The 26,621-nt window shown below is 42.9% G+C and overlaps 1 protein-coding gene across 2 annotated transcripts in view; it reads left to right on the forward strand.

Moving 5' to 3' along the window:
* Positions 1-21,724: 21,724 nt before the first annotated feature.
* The window catches only part of TCF7L1 (transcription factor 7 like 1), a 102,698-nt gene continuing 97,801 nt past the window's right edge, over positions 21,725-26,621 (forward strand). Inside the window, exons 1-3 of one of the 2 annotated variants that reach the window (XM_061592414.1) lie at positions 21,725-22,475; positions 22,682-22,745; positions 24,973-25,103. In XM_061592414.1, coding sequence (XP_061448398.1) covers positions 22,269-22,475; positions 22,682-22,745; positions 24,973-25,103 — 402 coding nt within the window. In that variant the 5' untranslated portion in view covers positions 21,725-22,268. Of the gene's footprint in view, positions 22,476-22,681; positions 22,746-23,175; positions 23,823-24,972; positions 25,104-26,621 lie in introns of those variants that run through there. The other variant, XM_061592415.1, reaches the window with a different exon arrangement.

Genomic DNA, 26,621 nt, shown 5'->3' on the forward strand with positions numbered 1-26,621 from the left:
TTTGCTCCCCAAAATAAAATTAATTGTAGACCCCCCCCATCCCAGTCAAAACAATAGTTGCCAGAGAAGAAGCTGATTTATTCACTTGCTTGTGATGCTGAAGGTGTGAGAATGAAGTCCCCACCCCGGTCTGGCCTAAAGTTTCTGAAAGGCCAAGGTTTTTGTTTGGGAAAGTCTCCAGCCCCTCATAAATACCAGACAAATTTGCTGCAATGGCTACATGAAAAGGCACATTCTTCTTGCTGACAAGATGTTTTGAAAGGATTAACATTCCTAATGCTTTGCCTTTTCACACAGCTGGGGGACAGTTGAACCACCAGACACAAACAGCTGCTAAGTGGGGATATTTATTCAAACAGTATTCATAACAAGGACGTTAAGAGCTCTCAGAGTTTGCTTTGCAGAGAAGGCAAGGCGCAGGCATGTACCTGTCGAAAAGAAGTCCAGCATTCTTAGAAGCACTTTCGAAGGCTTAACATGAGTTTCTGAGGAATAAACAGAGATGCTGCTCTCTCTCTCTCTCTCTCTCTCTCTCACTGTATTGCCACTAGGTGGTGCATTGCTTAAAGAACAGAACAATGATGCATGGACAAGCTTTTGTACCTTTTGTTTTTGCTGTGTAGTCAAACCATGGCATTGTTTTTAGAAAATTTAGAGTGAACTACAGTCATGAAAGCCATTGATTAGTGCAATGCTGCCTTTTGCCTCATGCCATTGATTAAAGGAAATAATGGCTTGTTTGGTGCTTTCAAGTATTCAAAGTACTTCACATGCACTATTGTGTCATCCTTAAAAAATAAGACACCTTGCTATGTAGATATGTTTACTGTATATTACAATGTGTGTGCGCACTCTCAGGGACCTGAGGCCGAGTGGGAGTGGCATGCTAATAGGCTTACATTGTGTGCTTATAGCAGTGAGATTCAAGCTGGGGCGGACTTCCTGGTTTGTGGTGCAATCTCTTAGCCACTGTGCTATGCCAGGCCCCTATATGTGCAAGCTGATTCTTGAAAAGAATCCTGTGCCATCACGTCTTGAGGCCTAGGATATCAAGTTATCCATATAGCAATAATGTTTAAAAGAGCATTGGGTTCTACTCCTAATCATGTTCTAGTCAAATACATCTCCAGCAATCCACTCGGGCAGAGGAGTTGCCGGGTACTTAACAGACTCAGCAAACAGGCTTATGGCACAAATTTGCATAACATTTACATATGTTGTTTCACATGTGTAGATACAAATGTAGAGCTCTGTGCGAATGAAGATGGTCAGTGGCTGGGTCCCACTGGCACTGCGCTTCGCAACATGCTCAGCTATCTGAAAGCAAAGTTTATATATATATATATTTAAAAGAGAGAGGAAATCTGGGGCCCAGTGGAAAAGACCTAGGGCTCAGGCTCCCTGCCTGCCCACAACAACACCCCTACAACCAGCACTTATAGGAACATAGAAAGATGCCTTATACTGGTCAGACCATTGGTCCATCCAGTCCAGTATTATATACACTAACTGGCAGCAGCTCTCTAGGGTTTCAGGCAGCAGCTTTCCACAGCCCTACCTGCAGACACCAGGGATCAAACCGGGGACCTTCTGCATGCAAAGAAGATGCTTGACCACTGGGCGATGGCGCATCTAGTGGATGCCTTGGTACTCGCCATGTCTTCCCTTTGAGTGGTGAGGATGCTGACCCAGCCCATCGCTGCCAGGCATCATGGCCTTTGCCAGATGGATTGGCAGGGGACGCCTGGCAAGTCAGGTCATGTTTGATAGGTGAAGCAAGCTGATGGTGGATGACAAGCTTGAAAACAAAGAAAGGGTTTACAAAATAAATGCAATCACATTGTTAGAAACACAGGAAGCCACCTTAGACGAGATCAGACAATTGACCCATCTAGTCCAGTGATATCTACTTCTGTCTGGGGTGTCCAGTGGGGTGCCCATAGGCACCATGCACTCTCAGACCCCTCTTCTTGATGTCCTCCAAGGCCTCCTGATCCTCCAGTTTTTTAAGTTTATTAAACTGAGGATTTTGGTGCTTGTTTTTTGTTTGTTTTGCTCTTGGGAGTTTGTGTATGTTTTTTGGGTGGCCTGCTTTTATGCTGGTATTTTGTTTGGCATGTGTGTGTTTTCCTTTTTTTTTAAGGGGGGATTTCTGAGCACCGGCAGTTTGTCTTCTGTGAAATGCATGTTTTATGGTGTCCACAACAGTTTCATAAATTTCCAAATGTGCCCCAGGACCAAAAAGGGTGGGGACCCCTGGTCTACTCTGATTGGCCATCTTCCATAGTCTCAGACAGAGGGTTGCATTCAGCACAGAGTAGAGCCATTGAAATTCATGGACTGAAGTTAGTCATGTACTTTAACAGGTGTACTCGGAGTAGGACTAGCATTGGATACAGTGCAGAGAATCTTTCTCCTTACTTGCTTCCTGATCCTTTTAACTAGAGATGCACAGAGTTGAGGCTGGAATCTTCTGCACGGACAGCCATGTGCGCTGCTACTGAGCTATGGGAACACAGCCATGTTGATAACTGTTAAGTATGAGCTTGCTGTTTACACAAAGACAGCCGTGGCCATTTCTGTGACTGTGGCAGCTTGAAAATGGCTGCTGCTATCTCTATGTGAGCAGGCAGTTCACACTGAAGTTTCTCCATGCCACTATATGTGGTCATGCAGAGACAACAAATGCTGCCACTTCTGTGTGTGAACTAGGTGTGGTGGAGGCTGGCTCATTTGGGCAAATGAGGCACTGTTCCACCAACCTCAGTCTGTTGTCACCTGCCTTCTTACTTATAACAAGTCCTGGGGTTGGTCCAGTGTTGCCCCTTGCAGAACTCAGCAGGGATGACGATGGGGGACGAAACTAGGATTAGTTGACTCTGCCCATTTTTGGCTCTGGCTCCACCTAATGTTGGCCTCCCTGCCTTTCACCCTACCATTCTCAGTGGGCACCAACCATCACCAACTGGCTGTAGGAGTTTTGATTACACTTGGATGTTAATTCATACCTTCATAGTATCAGTGTGAGGTTGAAATCAAAAAGGCAATTGTTTGCAGAGAGTTGAAAGCAGTGCAAAAAAAAAGAGATTGATGCTTGTGGTATGTATACTCATCCCGCTTTTGTATTGGGGAAGCGGGTTTTTTAATTGTTTTGGGGCAAGCAGGGTTTTTTGGACTGGACTCAAAGCAGCCAGCAAGACAGAATAAAGGCCCATGTGTGCCATAGGAAGCAACACTTGTTTCAAACCACTTTCAGCTCTCACAAAATGATCAGTTCTCTCCTGCCTGAATGAAATTACAAGGCCCTGACTACTGTGAGCCCTTTAAATAGGAGATGACGTGATACAGGTGTTATTAGACACTGCAGGGTGAGATAGGATGCAAGCTACGACGATCCACCTAGATCTGATGTTTGGGAAGGCCATAGAAGTTTTAGTAAATTTACAACAGAGATACAGTGCATAAGGAAGGAGCTACGTTATACTGAGTCAGAATATATAAGCCCAGTACCATTTACTCTGACTGGCACTGAAGAGAGAATAAGGGAAAGGTGCACAGGAATTAGTTATTTTATTACGCCTATTGTATTTTAAATTGAGACACATAGGCAAACAAGTACTTTCTTCAGAGAACCTGCTTGAAAACAATCTAACACACTATTAGGCTGATATTCTTAGTCTGCCACTTGGGATCTTTTAACAGGAGATGCCAGCGATTGACCTTGGGGCCTTCTACATGGAAAGTATGTGATTTGCCACTGACCTCCCCATTAGGGCATGATGACCTAAAGTTTGAGAAGCACAGCTGTACATGTTGAGTTAATTTTAGATACCTCAAAATTAAAGCCCTCAGGACACAACAGAAGGCCTTTTAAAAATATATCTGTATCTACAGAGGCCCAAAGTATGTATTTAATTTTGTAAAACAAATAAGCATACCTTGCCGTTCTTATCAACTCCTAAGACTTAAGCCAACGATTCCAAACCATAAAAGATTCTAAAACCCAAATAGGCCAAATAAGTGTCATAAAATAGTGAACAAGCTTTTGAGTTCTCCAGAAGTCTTAACCAAGCTGAAGAATTCAGAAGAATGCAAAAGCTTGCTAACTTTTTAAGGACATTTTAGTTAGCCGACTAAAGGTATTGTCCTCCTATGGATTTTAGAATTCTTCATATGGGCCAACACATAAACCTTTGTTTTTTAACTAAAATGATGTCTAGTGGCAAACAAATCACTTAGGCCCAGAACAAATGTTACCTGAAATTCTTTTGAAATGAGACCTGATTTAGTTGTTCTTCATTCCTCAATAAGTAGGCTTTATTTCTTTTTCGAGGTGAGTTTTTATTAATGTTAAAAAATATGCAGTTGACAAGAGATGGATTGGAAGAAACCCACTGAAGAGAAAAGGAAGAGGAGGCAAAAAGGGTATTTGCGAGTCAGACAGGTCTTCATGAATAATCACATTGTATTCTGCCTGAGGTCCTCCAGCAAGAGCTGCCTCACCTTTCCTGAAGACCTCATGTGGAGGTTCTTCATTAGTAGGAAAATCATCTGTGACTCCACACTGAATTAATACTTGAGCAAAGAAAAAATGCACATTCTATTGATCAACATAGGAGTCAAAATATTCTAATAGCAGAATAACAGGGGTCTAGTATTCAGGCTCCCAGGAGAGAACTGACATTGGATTTAATGAGCTCCATTGGGGCCCCAATTTATCAATCAAGCATCACTTCTCTAGCCTCAGGTTATGAAAAGAGTGGAGATAAACAGCAGCTAAAACATACGCACGCACAAACACTAAATTACAAAAAGAAAACAATCCATGTATTAAGCAGACACTGCAGCCGGCCAAAGATGTACATTGTGTGGGATTCAGAACTGCTTTCTCTGAAGGAATGCTGACCTCACGGAGACCAGAAAGAGACTCCCTCATGTATCATTACAGTCATATTATTAGTACTCTGATCCTTCCTCTGCACAGCTGGGATTTGGGACTCCTGTCTTGTTCTTTTTCCTGGAATCAAGGAATAGTGTGGTATCAAGCTGTTACTTGGTTCATCCAAGAGCACGAAGCTCTCTCTCTCTCCCCCTCACTCAGAGAGAGAGAGAGAGAGAGAGAGAACCTTAGCAATGATATTGATTCCCTCTTCCCCCAAAAGTGTTTATCATGGTAAAGAAACATTCAGGGCCATATACATTATTTCCCTTCCTACCCCAAAAACTCAGGCCACATCTACACCTTACATTTAAAGCAGTATTATACCACTTTAAACAGTCATGTCTTACCCCAAAGAATACCAGGAAATGTAGTTTATTCCACAATGGGGTAAAAGGTTACTCTGGGTTGTTCAAGCTGAATAAAATTAACTTCTCCTTCGACTTCCTATTTTAAAGCTTCCAAAATTCCAGGCCAATGTGCAATGATTACTTGCTGCATTGCAAAACTGTGTGGCCAGTCTTGTTGATAAGTGCACTACACATCAACATGAAAGTATCATAGGCCAAATCTAGAGATTATATTCCACTGAAAGTAATAGGACAAGTTAGGAGCAACTAACTTGCATCCTATTAATTTCCTAAAAATCCTGGGCTACTTTCTTCATGCAATTCCCAGGATACCCTGAGAAGAGGAATAAGTCTGTAGTGAGGGTAGGCTTGCCAGATCTCCAGGTTTTGCCCGGAGAGTCTGGATTTTTGGGGTCCTCTCTGGGTGAGTTACCTTAATCTCCTGACTCTCAGCTTTCATTTTTTAAAAAAAAGTTTCGAGGTAGTCTGGTTCATGAGATATACACCAAAATGTCACATACCCCCTCAGCAACTTCTTAAATGAGCTGTAGCTGGCTGCTCGAACCGCGCCCTTTCAGGTTTGCAGCCAATAAGAGAAGTCAGGGTTGTGAATGACAAGGGATACCTTGACCTACAGGCAGTACCTAGACCCCATTGCAAGGCCAGAAAACTGTTGTTGTTTTCATAAATTGAATAAGTATATAGCTTTTAGTTTTTTTCTGTCTTGTGTGCAGGAGTCAAGTGTAAATTTTCCTGGGCTGCTGAAGAGAGCAGTGTTTTGAAAACCTCCCCAATATGAAGCTTTAATCCAATACTCGCTTTTCTGAGAGTAAAGCTGCAATGCTAATCCCACATATAAAGAATAAACCCCACTGAATTCAATAGGTCTTACTTTTGAGTAGACATGGTTAGGATTGTGCTGTAAATTAATAGGACTTTTGAGTGAACATAGCAAAGAATTGTGTTGGTTTTGTAAATCTTTCTCTCTCCCTCCAGTCCTATTTTTAAAGCAATTAGGCAGGGCTTACTTAGATATCACTGCTTTTATTATGTAGGAAACTAATACTGATTTTTTTTAATGTTCTGCAATTATCAACTGGTTTTGACAATAAACTATTACATGTGGGGTATGTATTTTTACATCTTCAGTCTGTGTGTGTATATGGAGTCTTTCCAACAACCCTGTGAGGTAGGGTTGCTGACTGGAAACCACGGCAGCTCACAATAAGAAATAAATCCCTTTAAAATCCACTAACCATAAAAACGAGTATAAACAGTTGCAAAACAGCTTGAAGTGGCATGATTCAGAATTTTGGATTGGGTGAGTGAAGTTCCTTATCACTGAATCGCAGTCCTGTGCTTGCTTCCCTGTCGGAGTGAGCCCTGTTGAATACATTAGGACTTGCTTCTGAGTAAACATGCATAGGATTGCACTATAAATATTGCAAGGTTGTGTAAATAATAAGCATCTTTGACACTGATGCTTATATAAATATTTCTTTATACTATGTCTTGATATGTATCTGATTTCACACTATGGTTGTAATTATTTACAAATTATTATTTCCTCTACATTTTAAGTATGCCCTTATTCCTTGGGTGGTCATGGTCCCCCTCTGTTGTTTTCACCCTGAGGGGCAGATTAGGCTGGAAGATGGTGCGTACCCATGGTCAACCAAAAAACTTTGTAGCTTATTTCCATTTGAAAATTTAATTAAAATGATTTATATGCATGCAAAGTTTATGAAGTAATGCAGATCCACATAATACATTTAAAGCACATCCAACTTGCATTTAAAGCTCATTACTTCCTCCAAAGAATCCTGAGAAGTTTCCCCCTCACAGTTATAATTCCCACCACCCTTAAAAAACTACAATTGCCAGGATTCTATGGTGGGATTCATGTGCTTCAAAAGTATGTTGAATGTGCTTTAAATGAATGGTGTGGATCTGCTGTAGGTATGATGTGCATTCATTAAGTGAATTCAAAAGAATAATGTTAAAATATACCTTTTTAAACAGGGAAAGGGTTGTATATTGGTGGTAGGGCATATGCCAGAAATTCAATTTCTGGAAAAGACTATTGCCTGGAATCCTGGAGAGCCAATGCTAGTCCATGTCATCAGTACTGAGCTAGATGGTACCAGACTTGGTATAAAAGAGGAAAGAGACCCAAGGGCCACAGTGACTCCAACATTTATTTATGTATTTTATTTGCAACATTTATATGCTGCTTTATTGTAAAAAACCTCAGAGCAGTTTATAGAAGGAATTAAAACAATAAAAGTATTGGAAAAACAGTTAAAGAGGTATTTAAAAACATTCAAAATAAAACCAACAATGAGCTAAAAACAGATAAAAAACACAGCTTCTTCATGCTTGGATAGGCGTGTCTAAACAAAAATGTTTTTAGCAGGTGCTGAAAACAGTACAATTAAGGCGTTTGCCTAATGTCAATAGGCAGGGAGCCCCAAAGCATAGGTGCTGCCACATTAAAGGACTGATGTTTTACAAGAGCAGAACAAGTACTATGTGCAGGCCCACCCTTAGCATGTGCGGGGCCCGGGGCAAAAGCATAGTTGGGGGCCCCCCACATTTGCTCCGGGTCACCGTCTTGGCTGAGTCGCCATAGGTGCACAGGCACCAGTCCCGGGACTGCCGGCCCAGTTCGCTGTCCCTGGGGCAGCTACCACTCGCTGACTGTAGCAGGAGTGGTGGAGGCTTCGGCATGGCGGGCAGGTGAGCAAGCCCCTGTCCTGGGCGGAGAGAAAGAGAGCGAGCGAGCGCTGTGCCCTGCCTGCCATGGCAAAGGCGAGCAGGCAGGGCGGGAGGAGCCGGCTGGTGAGCAGACTGCCAAGCGCGGGGGCCCCCAAAGCACAGGGCCTGGGGCAACTGCCCCGCTTCCTGGTGCCTAGGGGCGGCTCTGACTATGTGGAACCTGTAACATGGAAAGCACACCTTGAACTTGGCCTGGTAACAAATCAGCAACCAGCGTAGATTTCAGAGCAGAGGTGTTATGTGCTGATAGGGTCTCACTCATGTCAGCAATCATGCCACTGCATGCTGCACTAACTGCAGCCCCTGGGTCTCGTTGTGCTGCATGGGGATTTCTGTGACCTTGGCTGACTGGCTGCCAAGATGTTTTTTAGTTTTGGTTAGGAGCCCTGACTATTTGTGCAATGCTGAGTTTTGTGTCTTACTCACAAGAATCTTGTTGTGGTTGGTATGGTATTGCATTTAGGAAATCATCATTACATTTTGTTTTTGTTTTTCTGTTTGCATTTCATTTACCTTTAACCTTACTCCCTTTCATCCATAGAAACAACAACAGTGGTTCCATGTGCTCAGCTCAACCCCCTTAAACCCACTGATGATGCACTTTGTTGGTTACATGACGGTTTGTTTCTTGCCCAATAGTGGTAAAAGAGAATTCACATATTTGGAAATGTGGCTGCAACTGTTGTTCCCAAGCTGCTGCCTGTGAAGGTAGACCAAACCATGTGTGTTTTCTCTCTGTCAATTATTACTCACTGGCGTTGGGTTAGCTGTCAAAGTGAGTTTATAGCAGCCAACAGGGTAGAGCATCTTCTTACTCTTACTCATTTCTCAGACCTCTTTCTGAAGTGAAGGGTCAAATCTCGAAAGAGGTTTGGAGCGGCCATGTTAAAAGGTAGGAACAGGGCACTGCAGGCAGGGGGTTGCCAACCCTGCTCAGATATGGATATCTTTACAGAGGATCCCTAGTCAAGCTTTAGCAACAGCACAATCCATACTATATATACTCAGAAGTAAGTCATATTGAGTTCTATGAGGGCTTAATCCCTTAGTACGTGTGTTTAGAATTGCAGCCTTCAGGGGCATCCATCTTTACTCCCAAGTGCTCCCATCTAACATCTCCACAACACTATAGGTTCCTTTCTTCCTACAATGGCCTTCTGGTGACTGGCCTGGCTTGAGGGCACTTAAACCCTTCTTGCCAGAAGCAAACAGGCTAGATTAACTGTTCCCTACCCAGGCTCCATCTTTTGGCTAAAATTTTTGTCTTAATTTCCAATCAGAGAAATGTTTTTGTTTGAATTGTATACTCCAAGCAACTGTGGATGATGCTTAATGTATCATGCTTAATGACACCACTAGGGCCTGTCCCATGACATCACTCAGCCCTGCCTCATGACATCATTAGGGCCCACCCCATGACTTCACTAGGGCCTGCCCCTGAAATCTCAGGGTTTGGGATGCTTCTCACGTGGCAGTGAGGGTATTGATTAAGTTCAGTGGGGGAGACTGAGGCCACATTCACACCATACATTTATTCCACTTGAAACAGTCATGACTTCCCACAAAGAATCCTGGGAAGTTTAGTTTGTGAAGGGTGGTGGGAGTTGTTAGATGACTCCTGTTCCCCTCACGGAGCTACAGTTTCTAGAGTGGTTTAACAGTCAGTCCCTCTTCCCAGCAAAGTCTGGTAACTGCAGTTCTATAAGGGGGATGAGGTATCCTAACAACTCTTAGCATGAACTACCTTCATGAACTACACTCCTATGATTCTTTGGGAAAAGCCCAGACTGCTTAAAGTGGAATAATAGTGGAATAAATGCAAGGTGTGAATGTGGCTTGACAGGGGAGAGGCTCCTATACTGTAATTGTAGTCTGGGAATGCATCTAATCAAGGCCTGAAATTTTCAGTACTGGTGTCTAATGGCAGGAGGTGCAACAGCATACCAGAAAATCCAAATGAAGCCCATTGGAAAGGGTTAAAAGAAGAAAAAACCAAGCGTGCTTGTAATGTGCATAAATAGAACTGAGATAGCCAGAGCTGCCACTGGCATCAGGAAAGTAAGTAAGTAATTGCAGCACGCACTCTCGTAGCTTGATGAAGATGTGGGCTCAGTGTGCAGTAGCTGTGAAAAAGGCAATGCTAGGGATCTCTGGGAAAGGAACTGAAAATAAAGCTTCCAATAATGCTTCTGAGCCCAGTTTATAGGTCAAAACCCAATGGTTTTGACCTATAAAGCTCTTTACGGCTCAGGACCCCATATCTTCTGAAATGCCTCTCCTGATATGAACCTAGCCAGACCCTTAGATCTTTCTCTGAGGCCCTTCTCCATGTCCCCCCTCTGAGGGAGGCTTGGAGGGTGGTGACAAGGGAGAAGGCCTTTTCAGTTGTGGCTCTCCATCTGTGGAATATGCTCTCCAGTGTGGTCCACCTGGTGCCTTCACTGTCATCTTTTCAGCACCAGGTAAAGACATACCTTTTTTCCCAGGCATTTGCCAAAGCTTCCTGTGGCTGCATGGGGGTGCTATTGCTATTGTTGCTTATTGTTATGTTTTTGCAGTGTTTCTGTTTTAGCATCGTGTAAGTAGCCTGGGGACCTTCAGGTATCAAGTGACTAATAATAATAATAATAATAAATGCCATTATACAAATTATGGTGCAACCTCATTTGGAATGCTGTGTATAGTTTTGGTCGCTTCACCTCAAAAAGGATATTGTAGAGCTGGAAAAGGTTCAGAAAAGGGCAACCAAAATGATCAAGGGGATGGAGCAATTGCACTACGAGTAAAGGTTGCCGCATCTGGGGCTTTTTAGTTTAGAGAAAAGGTGGGTAAGAGGTGACATGATAGAAGTATATAAAATTATGCATAGCATGAAGAATGTAGATAGAGAAAAGCTTTTCTCATTCTCTCATATTAGAAGTTATGAATGTTGCTGAAAGTTGGAAGATTCAGGACAGACAGTCCTTCTGCACACAGTACATGGTCAAGCTATGGAATCCGCTGCTACAGGAGGCAGTGATGACCACCAGCTTGGATGGCTTTAAAAGATGATTAGATAAATTATAAATAAATGAAGGATAAGGCTATCAGTGGCTACTAACCATAACAGCTCTGCTGTGGCTCCACGGTCAGTGGCAGTATGCTTCTGAATACCTGTTTCTGGAAACTGCAGGAGGGGAGAGTGCTCTTGCACTCATGTTTTGAGGCTTCCCATAGGCATCTGGTTGGCCGCTGTGAGAACAGGGTGTTGGACTAGATGGGCCATTGGCCTGATCCGGCAGCAGACTCTTCTCACGTTCCTATAGGCCTAATGGGAGAGCATATTTTGGCCACTAGGGGGTGGTAGTGCATTTTTTGAATGCCTCAAAATGAATACCTGTGAAAAATCAAATATTACATTTCCAACAAGACAGCATTTATAATCTCAACAGGCTACATGCCTATGTGGAATTAATTGGGAGAATTTTTCACTAAACTCAGTGGTTAACTAACAGCTTGGCCATATGTATGTTTATCTGTCAGGGGACAGACGCCATTAATACATAACTTTTATGTTTGAACTTGAATTTGTTGGCAGTTTTTAGCCTTACATTGCACAAATGAATAAATCCAATTATTTTTTAAAAATCCAATTACAATATATGCACCTCCACTTTTCAGTTTTGTAAAAATATGTCGAAGACAGTTTCTAGTTAAAATGCAGAACATAAAAACATTATCAAATCCCAATTATATTATTGTTGTAAACTGTGAGCCACATAGAGAGTTTTGATAGCAAGTGGATGGGAATGATGTTTGAACATAAAATGAATGTAAGAAGAGCCCTGCGGGATCAGGCCAATGGCCCATCTAGTCCAGCTTCCTGTTCTCACAGTGGCCAGCCAGATGCCTATAGGAAGCCTGCAAGCAGGGCCTGAATGCATCAGTACTCTCCCCTCCTGCAGTTTCCAGCAACTAGACTTCACAGGTATACTGCCTCTGACAATGGAGGCAGAACATAGCCATTGTGGTTATTAGCCACTGATAGCCTTATCCTCCATGAATTTGATCCTCTTTCAAAGCCGTCCAAGTTGGTAACCATCACTATGTGTCAAAGCAAATTCCAGAGTTTAACTATGAGAAGTACTTTGTCTGTCCCAAATCTTCCAACATAAAAATAAATAGATGAAACATAATTCTATGAATATAATTCCAAACATTTGGATTTAGTTCCTTGCCCAGATCCTCTTTTCAACTGAATTTATACCAAATGCCAGACTCTTTGTTAATGTAGCTAGCCCAGTATTGTCTCCAGGGCCTCAGACATTCACATCAGCTGTGCCTAGGGTTGCCAGGTCAGAAGCATCCCAAACCTTGAGATTTCAGGGGCATGCCCTAGTGATGTCATTAAGCATAATTCATTAAGCATCAACCACAGTTGCTTGGAGCATACCACTCAAACACAACAATTTATCTGATTGGAAATGATAGAAATCTTAGCTAAATGAGGGTGTTTCCAGGTCTAGCTGAAGTGACAGGATCATTCCTTCTCACCTGCTTAAAGAGCCTGGGTAAGGAACATTTAATGTAGCCTACTTACTTCTGGTAAGAAGGGTTTAAGTGCTCTCAGGCCAGGCTAGTCACCAGAAGGTTGTTGTAGGAAGAAAGCCTAGTGTTGTCAAGATGTTAGGTGGGAGCATTCAGGAGTAAAGATGAATGCCCCTGAAGGCTACATTTCCAAACACACTTACTAAGGGACTAAGCCCCATAAAATACACTATGTCTTTCTTCTGAGTATATATAGTATGGATTGTGCTGTTGCTAAAGCTTGACTAGGGATCCTCTGCAAAGATATCCATATCTGAGCAGCGTTGGCAATAGGGTTGCCAGGTTCATGGCCTGAGACCGATCCTGTATCTTTAGGAGAAGAGAAAGTGCAGGTGTTCTTGCAACACTGTAATGGGAAAAACCACAAGGTGGAATTCTCCCTTCCCCCTGCATAACCTTTAAAGATACAGCAGACCTCTTGGAGGCCGGTTGTGAGCTGCCTTGGTCTCCAACCTTACTTCACAGCGTTATTGGAAATATTCCTTATACACACACACACTGGAGATGTAAAAAAACCACACACCATATAATAGTTTATTGTCAAAACCACTTGGCCTTTGCATTACATTTTTTTTAAAATAAGTATTAGTTTCCTGCCAAATACAAGCAGTGATACCTAAGTAAGCCCTGCCTCACTGCTTAAAAAAAAAAGCATCGGGGAGCGGGAGAGAGATATTTACAACACAATCCTTTTCTATGATCAATCAAAAGTTCCATTGATTTTCAGCACAATCCTAACCAAGCCTACTCAAAAGTAAGTCCTACTGGATTCAATGAGGTTAATTCCCAGGTATGTGGAATTAGCATTGCAGTTTTACTCCCATAAAAGCTTCATATTGGGAAGGTTTTCAAAACAGGTTATGAATAAGACAAACTTCCCTCTTTAACAGTCCATTAAAATTTAAACTTGTTTGACTCCTTAATTAGAAAAGTATTACATTTCAGCATGTACACTTTTAAAACTTCTGTTCAATAATTATTTGGAAGATAAAATGTATAATATACCATTTTTGCAAGTAATTAAAAAAACCCTGCATGTACACTTTTATGCCTACCCAAATCCTGCTGTTGTCTTCTGTTGTAGTGCAATCTTATGCATGTTTACTCAGAAGCAAGTCCCAATCTTGTACAGAGAAAGTACTCTTTATGCTGCTGAAAGCTATATATTTACTGAATTCTTGATGTGAAACAAGCAGGAAAAGGAAACTGGATTTTGCTATTGCCTGGGGGTCAACAAATCTTGTCCATCACACAACCCTGAAAGGGCAGGGACTAGAGCAGCCGGTACTAACAGAAGTTGGGGGGGGGGGCTAACATTTTGGTTTATATCTTTTGAACCAGACCACCTAGAAAATTATTTTTTAAAATGAAAGCTAAGAGTCCAGAGATTAAAATGACTCATCCGGACACCCAGAAAGGACCCCTAAAAACCAGAGTCTCTGGGCAAAAACCAGACACCTGGCAACCCTAGATTTGACCTGATTAAAAACAACATAGAGATGCCAGGAATTGAACCTGGGACTATCTGCATGCAAAGCATGTGCTCTACTAAGCAATGGTACCTCTCCAGTTCTAACAGCTTCCAAGACAGGTGTGGGGAACCTTTGGCCCTCCAGAAGTTGCTGAACTACAATTCCCATCATCCCCTATCAGCATGACCAATAATCAGGAATGATGGGAATTGCAGTTCAGCAGCTTCTGGAGGGCCACAAGTTCCCCACCCCTGCTCTAGGCATTGCAAATACATTCTAGGCCTCACTCTCCAGATGGAGGCAGATATGAGTTCTAGAGTGTTGTAGAAATTGTTTAAAGGCATGTCATATTCTATTTGTTTTCAGGGCAGTAAATACATGCATTCAGACAACATCTACCAGAAGGTCTGTCTGTCTTCATCCTCTTCATTTTGTCCACAAAGGGCAAAAGTAAGGCCCAACAGCTCTGGCCTGTGTCCCATGTGAAGCTGTAGTTCAATGGCAGATGTACAGTGACTCCATCAGCAGATAAGAAAACTCCCTTGGGTAGAGATTAGCTGATACACATGCCAGCTTATACCACATCTGGTCCATTCTCTTTCTACCACCAGGAGGTGAAAGCCCTATGTTCAGATTAGGGTTGCCAGGTTCTTAGCCTGAGACTGATCCTGTATCTTTAGGAGAAGAGAAAGTCAGCCAAGGGCAGGTTCTTGCAAGACTGTAATGGGAAAAACCACAAGGTGGAATTCTCCCTCCCGCTTGCACAACTTTTAAAGATACAGAAGACCTCTTGGAGGCTGGGCCTGGCAACCAAGAGGTCTTCTGTATCTTTAAAAGTTGTGCAGGGAGAAGGGAGAATTCCACCTTTTGGTTTTTCCCATTACAGTGTTGCAAGAACACCTGTACTTGGCTGACTTTCTCTTCTAAAGATACAGGATCAGTCTCAGGCCATGAACCTGGCAACCCTAGTTCAGATACATAGGAATGCTAGCAATAATAGATTAAGCACAACACTTGTTGGCTTCCCCCTGACACTACAGAAAGAATAAATAGCAGCAGTCTTCTCTGCAAAGCACAAATTCAAATATAAAGGCCTGACTTAAATGCATGTGCAACCATGGTTATCAATGGCCACCCCACCACCCCAAAATATTTAAGAGATAAATTTAAAAGGTAAGGTCAGAACACGTTCACTGGCCAAAGAAGAAAATGCAAAGTAAGCTAATTCCTGCCATCATTATTCAGCAAAAAGTTACCTGGAATGTTATACAACTTTTGAGACACCACTTTTGTTCTCCTTTGCCAGTTGGAAAGCAGTTCACTATTTGTCTTGGACACTGTGCTACAATTTCACACCTGGCAAAAATACCAATAAATCTTCTTTGCGAGCTTCTGTGTTCTCCCAGCATAGAAAGCAAAGAAAGAAAGAAAGAGATCATTATGTAACAGCCTGTTGACACACCAAAGTAAACCTGTGACAAAGTATAAAAACTCCCAAATGTAGTCTGGAGGAGTAAAAGTATATATTTTAGCTCCAAACAGCAGAGAGGCTCATTTTTAGGCCTGAATCTACAACCAGAGCCATTTAAATGAGGTGGCTCAGAGGACTCACATGAGTATGTAACGGGCAGTGAGTGCAACAGCACCCAAGATGACGGACAACTGATTTCAAAGGGTCTGTGCGCCAATTCACATGGCTGAAAATTAGCTCTGAGGTGCAGTGAATCCATGCATAGCTGATATAGCACAGTGGGGAGGAGAGCCTGGCTAGGAGGCCAGAGTCTGTGAGTTCAAATCCCTGCTCCTGCCTCCTGGGCGTCAAGGGCCAGCTAAAGATAACCCCCACAGTGAGTGGCTCAGGGGTTACATGCCCTGCCACCTGTGCAGCCGTGGGCAAGCTGCATAGTCCCAAGGAGCCCAGTTGCCCCCCAGCTGGCAGTTGCGGACAAGGAAGGGGTTGCCTTGTGCAGCTGTGGCAAGCTGAGCAGGCCCTAGCCAGCTAGGGAGGGCTAGCCTCAGAGGGAGGCAATGGTAAACCCCCTCTGAATAGCGCTTACCCTATTCCTAGGGTCGCCATAAGTCGGGATCGACTTGATGGCAGTCCCATCCATGCATATTATAGCTGGCCACATGGTGAATGGCTACACAGGCCACTTCATGTACCCAGGTAGCTGTTCAACATGTGTTAATGTAAGTAACTAATTTCCACACACTTTGTTGGACGCTGACACCAAATTTGCATGACAAAAGCACATAAAACAGTTTGCATAGATGGCTATAATATAGGCTTGGATTTGCTGTATGCAGAGGTCAAATAGTTTTCTTGTGTGAACTCAGGTCTGTCAGGCAGAACCCAAAGGTTAACATTTGGCCAACATGTGTAAATATCCAAATGGGTAATGTGAAATTCACCTACACATTGTTGTGGAACATTAACAACTTTAATAATTTTAAAATATGACTGCTATATATATATTCAGTACACATAAAATTTTAAAAGCCCCCCCCAAATTCTGAAATTGTTTGAGGCCCCTGCAGATTGTGAGGCCCTAAACTGTAGCTTGTTTAGCTTATGCCTAAATCCAGCACTGACCTTAAGCGCAAAGTTCCTCAACTTTGCTGATTAAGTTTCCTCTTCCAACAAACCTTTTAAGATGAGACCTATCCCAGTCTGTGTTAGAATTGCTTTTAATATGTCTTTTAATATCTTTAACCCTTTAAAAAATGTTTTTAATGTTGTTTTAAAAATGTTTTTAACGTTGTTTTGTTTTTATGTATTTTAAGATCTTTTTATGTTTTAAACTGTTTTTAGTGTTTCTGTTTGCCGCCCTGGGCTCCTGCTGGAAGGGTGGGGTATAAATAAAATAATAAATAAATAAATAAAGTTGGAAAGCATGCAGCAATATTTTTAATACCTTTACTCATGGGTATTCAATGGAATCTTATACTTGCTGGGCTTGTGGAATTTCAGTATTGGAGTGGTAGACTGTGTTCATGTACACCTTTTTGGAATGCCTGTTTTCTTTCTCACTACTGCTCATAAGAAACCTTAATTAATTCTGCACAGAGCAACAATGTCCTCCCCCCACAATTTGCCTCCAATAAGAACATAAGAAGAGTCTGCTGCTGGATCAGGTCAATGTCCCATCTAGTCCAACACCCTGTTCTCAAAGTGGCCAACCAGATACCTATGGGAAACCCAAACCCAAAAGCAGGACCTGAGCACAAGAGTAATCGCCTCCTCTGCAGTTTGCAGCAACTGGTATTCAGAAGCACACCACCATGGCTAGTAGCCATTGATTGCCGCATCCTCCATGCATTTGTCTAATCCTCTTTTAAAGCCATCCAAGCTGGTGGCCACCACTGCCTTCTGTGGGTGAATTCCATAGTTTAACTATGTGCTGCGTGAATAAATATTTTGTCTGTCCTGAATCTTCCAACATTTAGCTTCATTGGATGCCCATGGGTTCTAGTGTTATGAGAGAGAGAGAAAAACTTTGATCTACCCACAGTCTCTATGCCATGCATAATTTTATACACTTCTGTCAAGTCACCTCTGACTGGCCTTTTCTGCTTCAACCTTTCCTCATAGGGGACACTTTATGCACACTTTATGCTGAGACCATAGCTGTTCCATAGTTCCCGGAGCACTATGCTGGTTCCAGGTTTTGGGAGCCCTTGTAACAAGACGCCCCCACCAATGTATTACGTGTTAGTACTGCCATGTTCTGGCTGCTATATAATGCTGAATATCTGAGCGCACTGGAGCTGTTTATCATATCAGATTCTAGTTTATATATGTTAACTGATGTAATTGTTACGTTTTAACGACTGATAGTTTATTTTATAATGAATTTAAAATTTTATATCTATATTATTAACATTAATTATTTGAGTTGTCATGTTTTGAAATGGATTAGCATTTAGACTGTTATTGTAATGATGTATTGATTATTATGTTGATGCCATGTTGTGAGCCGCTTTGGGCCGTTTATGTGGAAAAGTGGCATCCGAATTTCTTTCTTTTTTTTTTTAAAGTGGAACCCCTTTCTGAGTGGAACCCCTTTTATTGCTGCTGTTGCCACTGCCCATTTACTTACTGATTTCCTCTGGGCCCAATCTACACGGCTGTCAAAAGAGCGAGAGATGTGAGAGCAGGCTGTTTTGCTTCTCCTGTTCCTAACTCCTGCAACTGAGAACAGGGAAGCAAGCAACAACAAGGAGCAGGAGCAGTAAGACCAGACCATGGTATGGCACAGGCGTTGACATTTGCCCAGCAATGCTGGTCCTTGATGTTAGCCTACCTCAGAGTGAGGAGGAAGAAGATGCATTAAAAAAGTACTCTACTACCCATTGTTTTATTTTTGGGATGCTGGTTACCCCAAATCACAGATGATTTATTATTGCTTCCCCTAAGAAAGGACCTGAATCTGACTTAATGGCAAAATCTCCCTGTCTGGTCAAATGTGAATCCTACAATCAGAGGTGGTAGGCTCACACATTCCAGGGATAGTTCCCAATGTTAGCCAGACATGAAGCACTAGAGTTGACATAGCCAAAGGATGCAGAAGACCATGGGGACAAGAAGAATAAATTTGAAGGTCGTATTATTTAAAGCTAAGTTGGTGATGCCCAGACTATGAAAAATAGCCAATCTGTGTGCCACAGGTATTTCCTTACAATGTAGTATGGTCCCTATACAGCTTGGGACCAGGATACCTTAAAGATCGTTTTACCCCTTATATACCCAGTTGGTCACTGTGCTCTGCAGGTGAGGGCCTCCTGTAGATACCATCTTACCAGGAAGTCTATTCTGCACAACATAGGAACTGGACCTTTAGTGCTGTAGCACCTCCCCTTTGGAATTCCCTCCCCTTAAATATTAGACAGGTAACATCTCTGTTATATTTTCAGTGCCTATTGAAGACCTTCCTCTTTCAACAAGCCTTTTAAGTAGAGACCTTATCCCAGTCTGCATCTGTGTTGCAATTGCTTTTTAATATGTGTTTAAAGATGTTTTGTTTTAACAAATTTTAAAGTATTTTTTTAAAATTTGAAATGTGGTGTTAAACCAGAACTAGCTAAAATGATGAAACTGAGGTTATCATACTTTGGACACATAATGAGAAGACATGATTCACTAGAAAAGACAATAATGCTGGGAAAAACAGAAGGGAGTAGAAAAAGAGGAAGGCTAAACAAGAGATGGATTGATTCCATAAAGGAAGCCACAGACCTGAACTTACAAGATCTGAACAGATGCTATTGGAGGTCGCTGATTCATAGGGTCGCCATACGTCGTAATCGACTTGAAGGCACATAACAACAAAAGTCTGTTTTTAAGACATTTTATAGTATTTTTAGTGTTTTTGTTTGCCGCCCTGGGTTCCTACTGGGTGGTACAATGGGATATTAATATTACTATCAAAATAATAATAATATAATGGACTGTCTTCAAGTCGATTCCGACTTATGGCGACCCTATGAATAGGGTTTTCATGGTAAGCCGTATTCAGAAGGGGGTTACCATTGCCTTCCTCTGAGGCTGAGAGACAGTGACTGGTCCAAGGTCACCCAGTGAGCTTCATGGCTGTGTGAGGATTCGAACCCTGGTCTCCCAAGTTGTAGTCCAACACCTTAACTACTATACCACACTGGCTCTCACAGTAATAATAATAATAATACTGCTTGAAGGGTAATATTAACAGAGCTATGGGATACTTAGGGAAGTAGATAATCCAGATGTGGTAAGTAGCTGGGGCACATTTATAGAAGCTGTAAAGCAGGTGTGGGAAACTTTGGGCCCTCCAGATGCTGCTAAACTACAACTCCCATCAGCCCTAGCAAGCATGGCCAGGGATTATGTTGTAATTCAGCAACATCTGGAGGCAGGGGTATAGTCCTCCAGGGTCGCAGACCCCTTACTTTTTTGGGAGCAGTGTCCCAGGCAGATCCCTATGCATGAGCCAATCAGCATGAAAGGGGAGTGTGTTATCCACTAAAAAGATTCCTTGGTGTTTCATACCAATTGGAGCCAATCAAAGTGAAAGGAGGTGAGTGAGCCACTGAGAAGACCCTTCTCAATAGCTAACATACAGCCTTCTCTTCATGCTAATTGGCTCGTAGGGACATCTGTGGTAATGGAGTGTGAACTCGGAGACAATATGGAGAGCAAGGGTGCGGAGGGAAAGTAGAAAGGGGGTGTGTGGTTGTGAGGGGGTGTGGTGTGACCGTAATGAAGAGACCCTGCACTTCTGAATTTGCCAGGACACCAAGGTTTGGCATACAAAAGGTTCTCCACATGGAAGAGAGCTGAGGAAAACTGATAAAATCACAGGTGTTGTAGGTTTAAAGTCAGAGATACAACTCAAAATTCAGTTCAGGAGTGATAGGAGGGAGCTGCTAATGGGAAACACACAAGGAAGAGCATGGAGATAAACTTACAGGAGCCTTTAAAGACTCAGATTAGGAGATAAACCAAGGCAAGGGGAAAGAAGTAAATAAAAAATAATTTACTTTAGACTTTAGAGTGCAAGGAGGAGGTGGCACAACACCTGGGTATGCCCAAACAATTTATATTCACTGGAGACAATCTCTTTGTTCTGGTAAAACTCTGTCCTAATATTGCCTTTGGGGATGTCTTTTAAAAATCTGGTTTCAAACAGACCACCTGCAGCAGAATTCTTGAGGTTAGTTTCAGCCCACTCCTGCAAGTCGAAGTAAAAGGGTGGATGCATCTTTTTGACTCAAATACACATGCATACACAAATGCCCCTACCATCTTCCTTTGTAAAGGTAGTAACACAATGTGGAATGTGTTTTGAGAGTTTCAGCTATTCCATCATAAATACAGCCAGATCCATTGTGGGATTATGGTTGCAATTCTGAGCACATGTACTTGGCAAAGAAGCCCCACCTTGAGACTTACTCTTGTATAAACATGCACATAATCAGGCAGCCAAGAACCTACCTATACACACTTAGCTAGGAATAAGTCCCACGAAAGCCATAGTGGGACACGCAGAACAAGCCTAACCATGTTTCCTCAGAAGTAAGGCTGCAAGCCTAACTCCACTTACTAGAGAGTAAGCCCCATTGAATTCAATAGGACTTCCTTCTGAGAAGATCTGGTCAGGATTTTGCTGTAAGTCTAAAATTGAATGGGGTTTACTCTCTAGGAAGTGTGTTTTAAGATTGTAGCCTTATTGCTGAAAGCACAGGATGGGGCTGCAAAAATCATTTTTACACAAGTCAGCGGGTTATGGCCCATTTAAAGGCAGAGCAGTCAAGAGGAGAACCTTCAGTAACGCTTTTTTTGGGGTGGTGGTGGAGGTTGAAACATCCCTTTTACTGTGAAAAGAGGGGCGTTTACCAATACACAAGAGGGTCCAATTTCCTGCTTTTTTGATTGACTCTTTATTTTGTACAAAATATCATTTTCCCCTCACGAGTTCCCCCCCCCTTTCCCCTCAGTTGGAACGTTGTTTGTTCAATAATTAAAATAAAAATGGAGTATAAATGTATTGTATGGGGAAAATATGTATTTACGGGTGGTGGTGGAGAAAAGGGTAGTTAACAGCAGAGTAAAGCAGCCGGGGAGAGTCCCCGATCGGGGTGTGTGTGCGCGCACGTAGGGGTGGTAGCGGTGGCCGTCCCTGTTTGTGGCCGCGAAGGTGGAGGGGGGGCGTTTCCATCCCCTCCCGTCCATCCCCCAGTACTGGCTCAGGGTGTCAGTTTGCAGCGGGAGCTCCTCCTCTTCCATCCCGGCCCCTCGCTCGCATTTTCGACCCTCCCCGGGTGGGCTAGGCAGGGGTCCCCGCCAGCCGCTGCCGGAGCAACTCGGGGATTTTGCCTCGCTCGCCTAACCCCCCCACCCAACCCCCCTCTGGGGTGCCGCCTCCCCTCGATCTCTTCCTTTCCCGCCTATCCCGTTCCTTCAACACCGAAAGAAGATTAAAAAAAAAAAAGCTCCGTGGCGCCTTCTTTTACTTCTTCATCCCCCTCCTCCCCTTCTCGCGAGTGTCAAAACTTTGTTTGGGCGGCGGCGGCAGCGGCGCCGGGACGGGGCTGAGGCGGGAGGCCGGGCTGAGGCAGGCGGGGTGCGGGGAGCGGCCCCCCGCCGCACCGGGACCCCGCCGCACCATGCCTCAGCTGCAGCCGGCCAGTGGCGGCGGCGGCGACGACCTGGGCGCTCCGGACGAGCTCATCCCTTTCCAAGACGAAGGCGACGAGCAGGACAAGGGCGCCGGGGGGCGCGGCTCGGCTCACGGCGACTTGGATGAGCTCAAGTCGTCGCTGGTCAACGAGTCGGAGAACCGCAGCGGCAGCGCCTCGGGTTCCGAGTCTGAGGTAAAGTTTATGGCGCAGGGAGAGGGAAGGGGAGCCACAAAAGGGGGCGAGGGTGACCGAGAAGCTGCTCTATGGGGGGGGCTGCGAAGAAACGGGTGACGGGGAAATAGGAGCAGAGTCTAGTTGCTATTTGCCCGGAGGGAGGGCACTGTTCTTTATTCAGAATTTACTATTTGTGTCTTTCCCACTTTCTTTTTTTAATACAGGCGGAGAGACCGTCTCAGCAACCCCGGGAAAGTTTCCAGAAGCCGCGGGATTCTCTAGCCGAAGGTAGCGAAACCTCTTTCTCTCCCCCCCCGGTCTCTCTCCCTCACCCTGAAATGAAGGGAAAAGGCAAATGTGTTTTTTGGGGGGGTCGGAGGGGAAGAGGAGAGATGGCGCTCTCGTTTCAGGACGGCTACTACTTCTTCCCGGCCTGCGACTCCTCGTTTTCTTCCCTTCACTTTTCTGGAATGAGGAGGAGCTTCTATTTGCCGTGCCGTCCCGTCTCCTCGTTGGCTTTCGTTGCTGCCCCCTTTTGGCCCTGATCCTGGCGACGCTTCAACAGGCCGCCTCGTTTTTGTGTGTTAATTGAGATTTGCAATCAGAGCGACTCGCTTTGACGCCGCCCTAAAATTCGCTTGCTGGGAAGTTAAATTTGTTACACGAGTGAGACGCTCTTGGTGGGATTGGTGTTTGAGCAAACATGCATTATCATCTGACGATACAGCAGCAATCAGCCTAGGGGGCTAAATTCTAATTAGCGGGATCGTAGGTAGATTTAGGTGCCGTGAAACCCAAAGAAAGCCCCATTTGAGGGATTAATCCCAAGGAAGTAGGGTTAACATTAATTCCAAGGAAGTAAGGATAAGATTGTAGGCCAAACCTGTTTAAAGCAGTAGGTTTATGTGCTCTTGACTCTAAATAGGATTGTGGTGTTAAAATGGGTTTGGCATCCGGATCTAGGTGTGGGGCCACTGTTACCAACAACCTGAAGTGGGTGGTGGTGCTATGCATGTTTACCTTGAGTTAGCCCTGTTGAATTAGTGGTCTTTACCTTTTTGGGTGAGCACAAGCAAAAAGCTTTGTGGTGGTATTTAAGATTATTGTTGCATATGTATACCACTGTAGGATTCCAGTCATATGAACACTTACCAGGAATAGGCTCTATTGAGTAAAGTTTGCTTATTTCCACGGGAACACATAGGATTGCCCTGTAAGTCTCTCATTGCAGAGTCAGTCTTTGTGCTTCCTGTAAGAGATGACCAAGTCTGCCACTTTATTTTGGATTAAACAGATTTAGGATTAGTGATAGGTATAGCACAGCCTTATGCATCTTGATGCAGAAGCAAATCCCGCTGAGTTCAAGTAAGCATAGGGGATTGCAGGTTTGCATGTTGGGTTTAGTGACATTCCCAGTAAATACATAAACTCTGGTTTTATGAAAGGAAAAGAGATTGAAGATCTTGGAGCAGGGGAGTAGGAACCTGCTCACTAATATTTACGCTTAACGTTTTGGTTAGACACTTCTTTAAAATATAGTCATGACTCACAAATGACTTAAGACTAAAATCCAAAGTATGCTTTCTTGGAAGTAAATTCCATTGAAAGCAGTAAGGCTTACCTCTGAATAAGGATGCATAGAGTGGGTTTTTAATTTGTTTAAAGAGCCAGGATGAAGTAGGGGAGAAGTTCAGTGGAAATAGTAAATTGATATTTGCCTAAAAGCATTTGGATTTTGTCTTATTTTGCTTCAGCTTTATCCTTTTGGGATATCATCTCTCCCCCTCCCCCCCTTTCAGTTTAAATCCGTGCTTTTGAATATAATAGTTGAAAATCTACATTAGTGTTTGCTTGAATCTGGAGTAGCACCTGTCCTTGATATATTAATATATAATGTAGTGGTGTGATTTTATCTACCTGTTGGTTCAGATTTCTAAAAATATTTACATGGACATGAATTACTAATGTAAGTCAGCTTTGCAAGTGTGTCCAAAAATTACTAGAGTAGCTTGCATCTCCATATTGGTAATTTATGGAGATTAAAACCAAAATTAAAACCACCCCACCTCCATTGCTTTTTGTAAAGTTTCCTTGCTTGATTATCTGGAGGTCATGTTTACTTAACAGAGAAGACCAGCTGTTGTTACCAAGCATGATCTTGGTGCTTAAAATTGCATCTTAAGCTATATGTACACTTATGTTCTTACCTGGGTGTAAGTCCCGCTAAACTTAGTGGGACATAATATTTAAGTAAACATCAGTTGCTTGGGCATAACTTCAGTTCAGGTAACCTAAGTGCCATATTGTCTGCAAATGGGATAATACATCTCATATGCCTTAGGTGTTTTGTAAATCTCACATCTAATTTCTTCTCTGTAATTCTAGCTATTCTCTTAAGAACCTTGAAGAATTTTTTTGACTTCTTTAATTCCTCAAACTTCCTTGCATTTTGAAATTTGTGTGTGACTGCAGTTTTTACCCTCTGCCTCTAACTTACTGTCTTATTCTTCCCTAGTAATCAGAAGACAGCAAGATGGAGGCTTCTTTAAAGGGACTCCCTATCCAAGTTATCCCTTCTTGATGATCCCAGAACTGGGAAGCCCCTACCTGCCCAGTGGAGCCTTGTCCCCAAGTGGTGCTCGGACAGTAAGTTCTTTGTTTTGGTTTGAAATATGGTATGATTAAAGTTTTCCTTCCTCTTCTATGAAGGAGATTTGTGATAAATGGAACTCCTTTATGCCATTTTGTCCCACTGAAAGTTTGTTTTATTGGTGATGTCCCACTATAATAAGCATCATTTGAGGGAAACTTTTTCTACATGAAATGTTAGAGATATCTCTCTTCCAGAGAGGGAGTTTGAAGATAAGGCAATCTCCTGTATAATGTCTTTGTTCAGTTTCCAACTGAATGATTTACAACACTGAAGAAATGTAATTGTTGCATGTTTAACAGGTTTTATCCTTTCTGTCTCCACACTACCCAATTTTACTGTTCAAACTAGTGTGTAGGCTACTTCTACTGAGAGGTGATAGGCTCAGGAAATGTGTGAATTTCATCATCTTTCCTCAAATGTTCTGTGCTCATCTATTTATGAGCAGATTTCTGGGGTGGGGAAGGCGTGCATCCAGTTAGGCTCCAAGTGAAAGGATTACATCTAAGAGAAGTTACCTTTCCATTGTGTAAGTAAATAATATCTGTGAATGACATTTAATGTCCACTTAGATACTGCTCATCTGTTGGATTGCAGAAAAGAAAAGAAACACTAGACTAATTTTATCTGCCACCAAAACAGTTAACAAATATGCATTATTCTATACCAGTAATTTTCAAATTGCATTCCAAAGAAATCTTGTGTTCATTGGAAGTTTCTCATGAGTTCCCAAGTTGGCATGCCTATTAGTGTTCATTACACACATTGTACATCAACAGAAGAGCATTGGGTGTGTTTTAGGATGCACTCTGAGTTTATGCATTGTGTTATACATTGTGACAGTGATGCTGAACAGGCATCTGTAAAAGGGGTACAGTTCTTGGAACAAAACCCCAGAATCCCCTGCAAGTGTATGCAGGATTTGCATAGTGGATGCATGGAGGTTTATCTTCATACTAGTATATGACAAGTGTCCAGAGATGCTCAGTGAATATGATCTATCCAAGCAATGTCTGGACATGAGTACCTGGACTTGTTGTTGGTATCACATATCCTGCCCATTCTCTCAGAAGATGGTCACAACAGAAGTTCCACAGGAAGCCATAAGAATCTGCTGATTTGGCCTTTATTATAACTTGGTGGGATGAGGGGGAGGTTGTGTCCTGGTAAGTTCTGACGGGAGAAGGGAAAAGGAATCTGAGTGCAAGAAAGAAGGTGAGATTGCATGATCTCCCAGCCTTGGACCATGGTTAAGAGATTTGCAGTGTTGTGCCAGCCCTGGCTTTAAACACAGCATCAGCCTCCCTCAATCTGGTATCCTGGATAAAACTCCCATTAGCACACAGCATGGCAAGTGGGTCAGGGATGATAGAAATCGTAGCCCAAACATCTGGAGGGTACCAAGGTGTGGAAGACTGGTTAAAGTGAACAACTGTCAGATCAAAACAAGAAACTAAAAACTTTCTTATCTCAGTTTAGTACTAGTAATTTAAAATGAACAATGGAAACAGGAA

The sequence above is a fragment of the Rhineura floridana genome, chromosome 12 (assembly GCF_030035675.1).
Source record: "Rhineura floridana isolate rRhiFlo1 chromosome 12, rRhiFlo1.hap2, whole genome shotgun sequence".
Taxonomy (NCBI): Eukaryota; Metazoa; Chordata; class Lepidosauria; order Squamata; family Rhineuridae; genus Rhineura; species Rhineura floridana.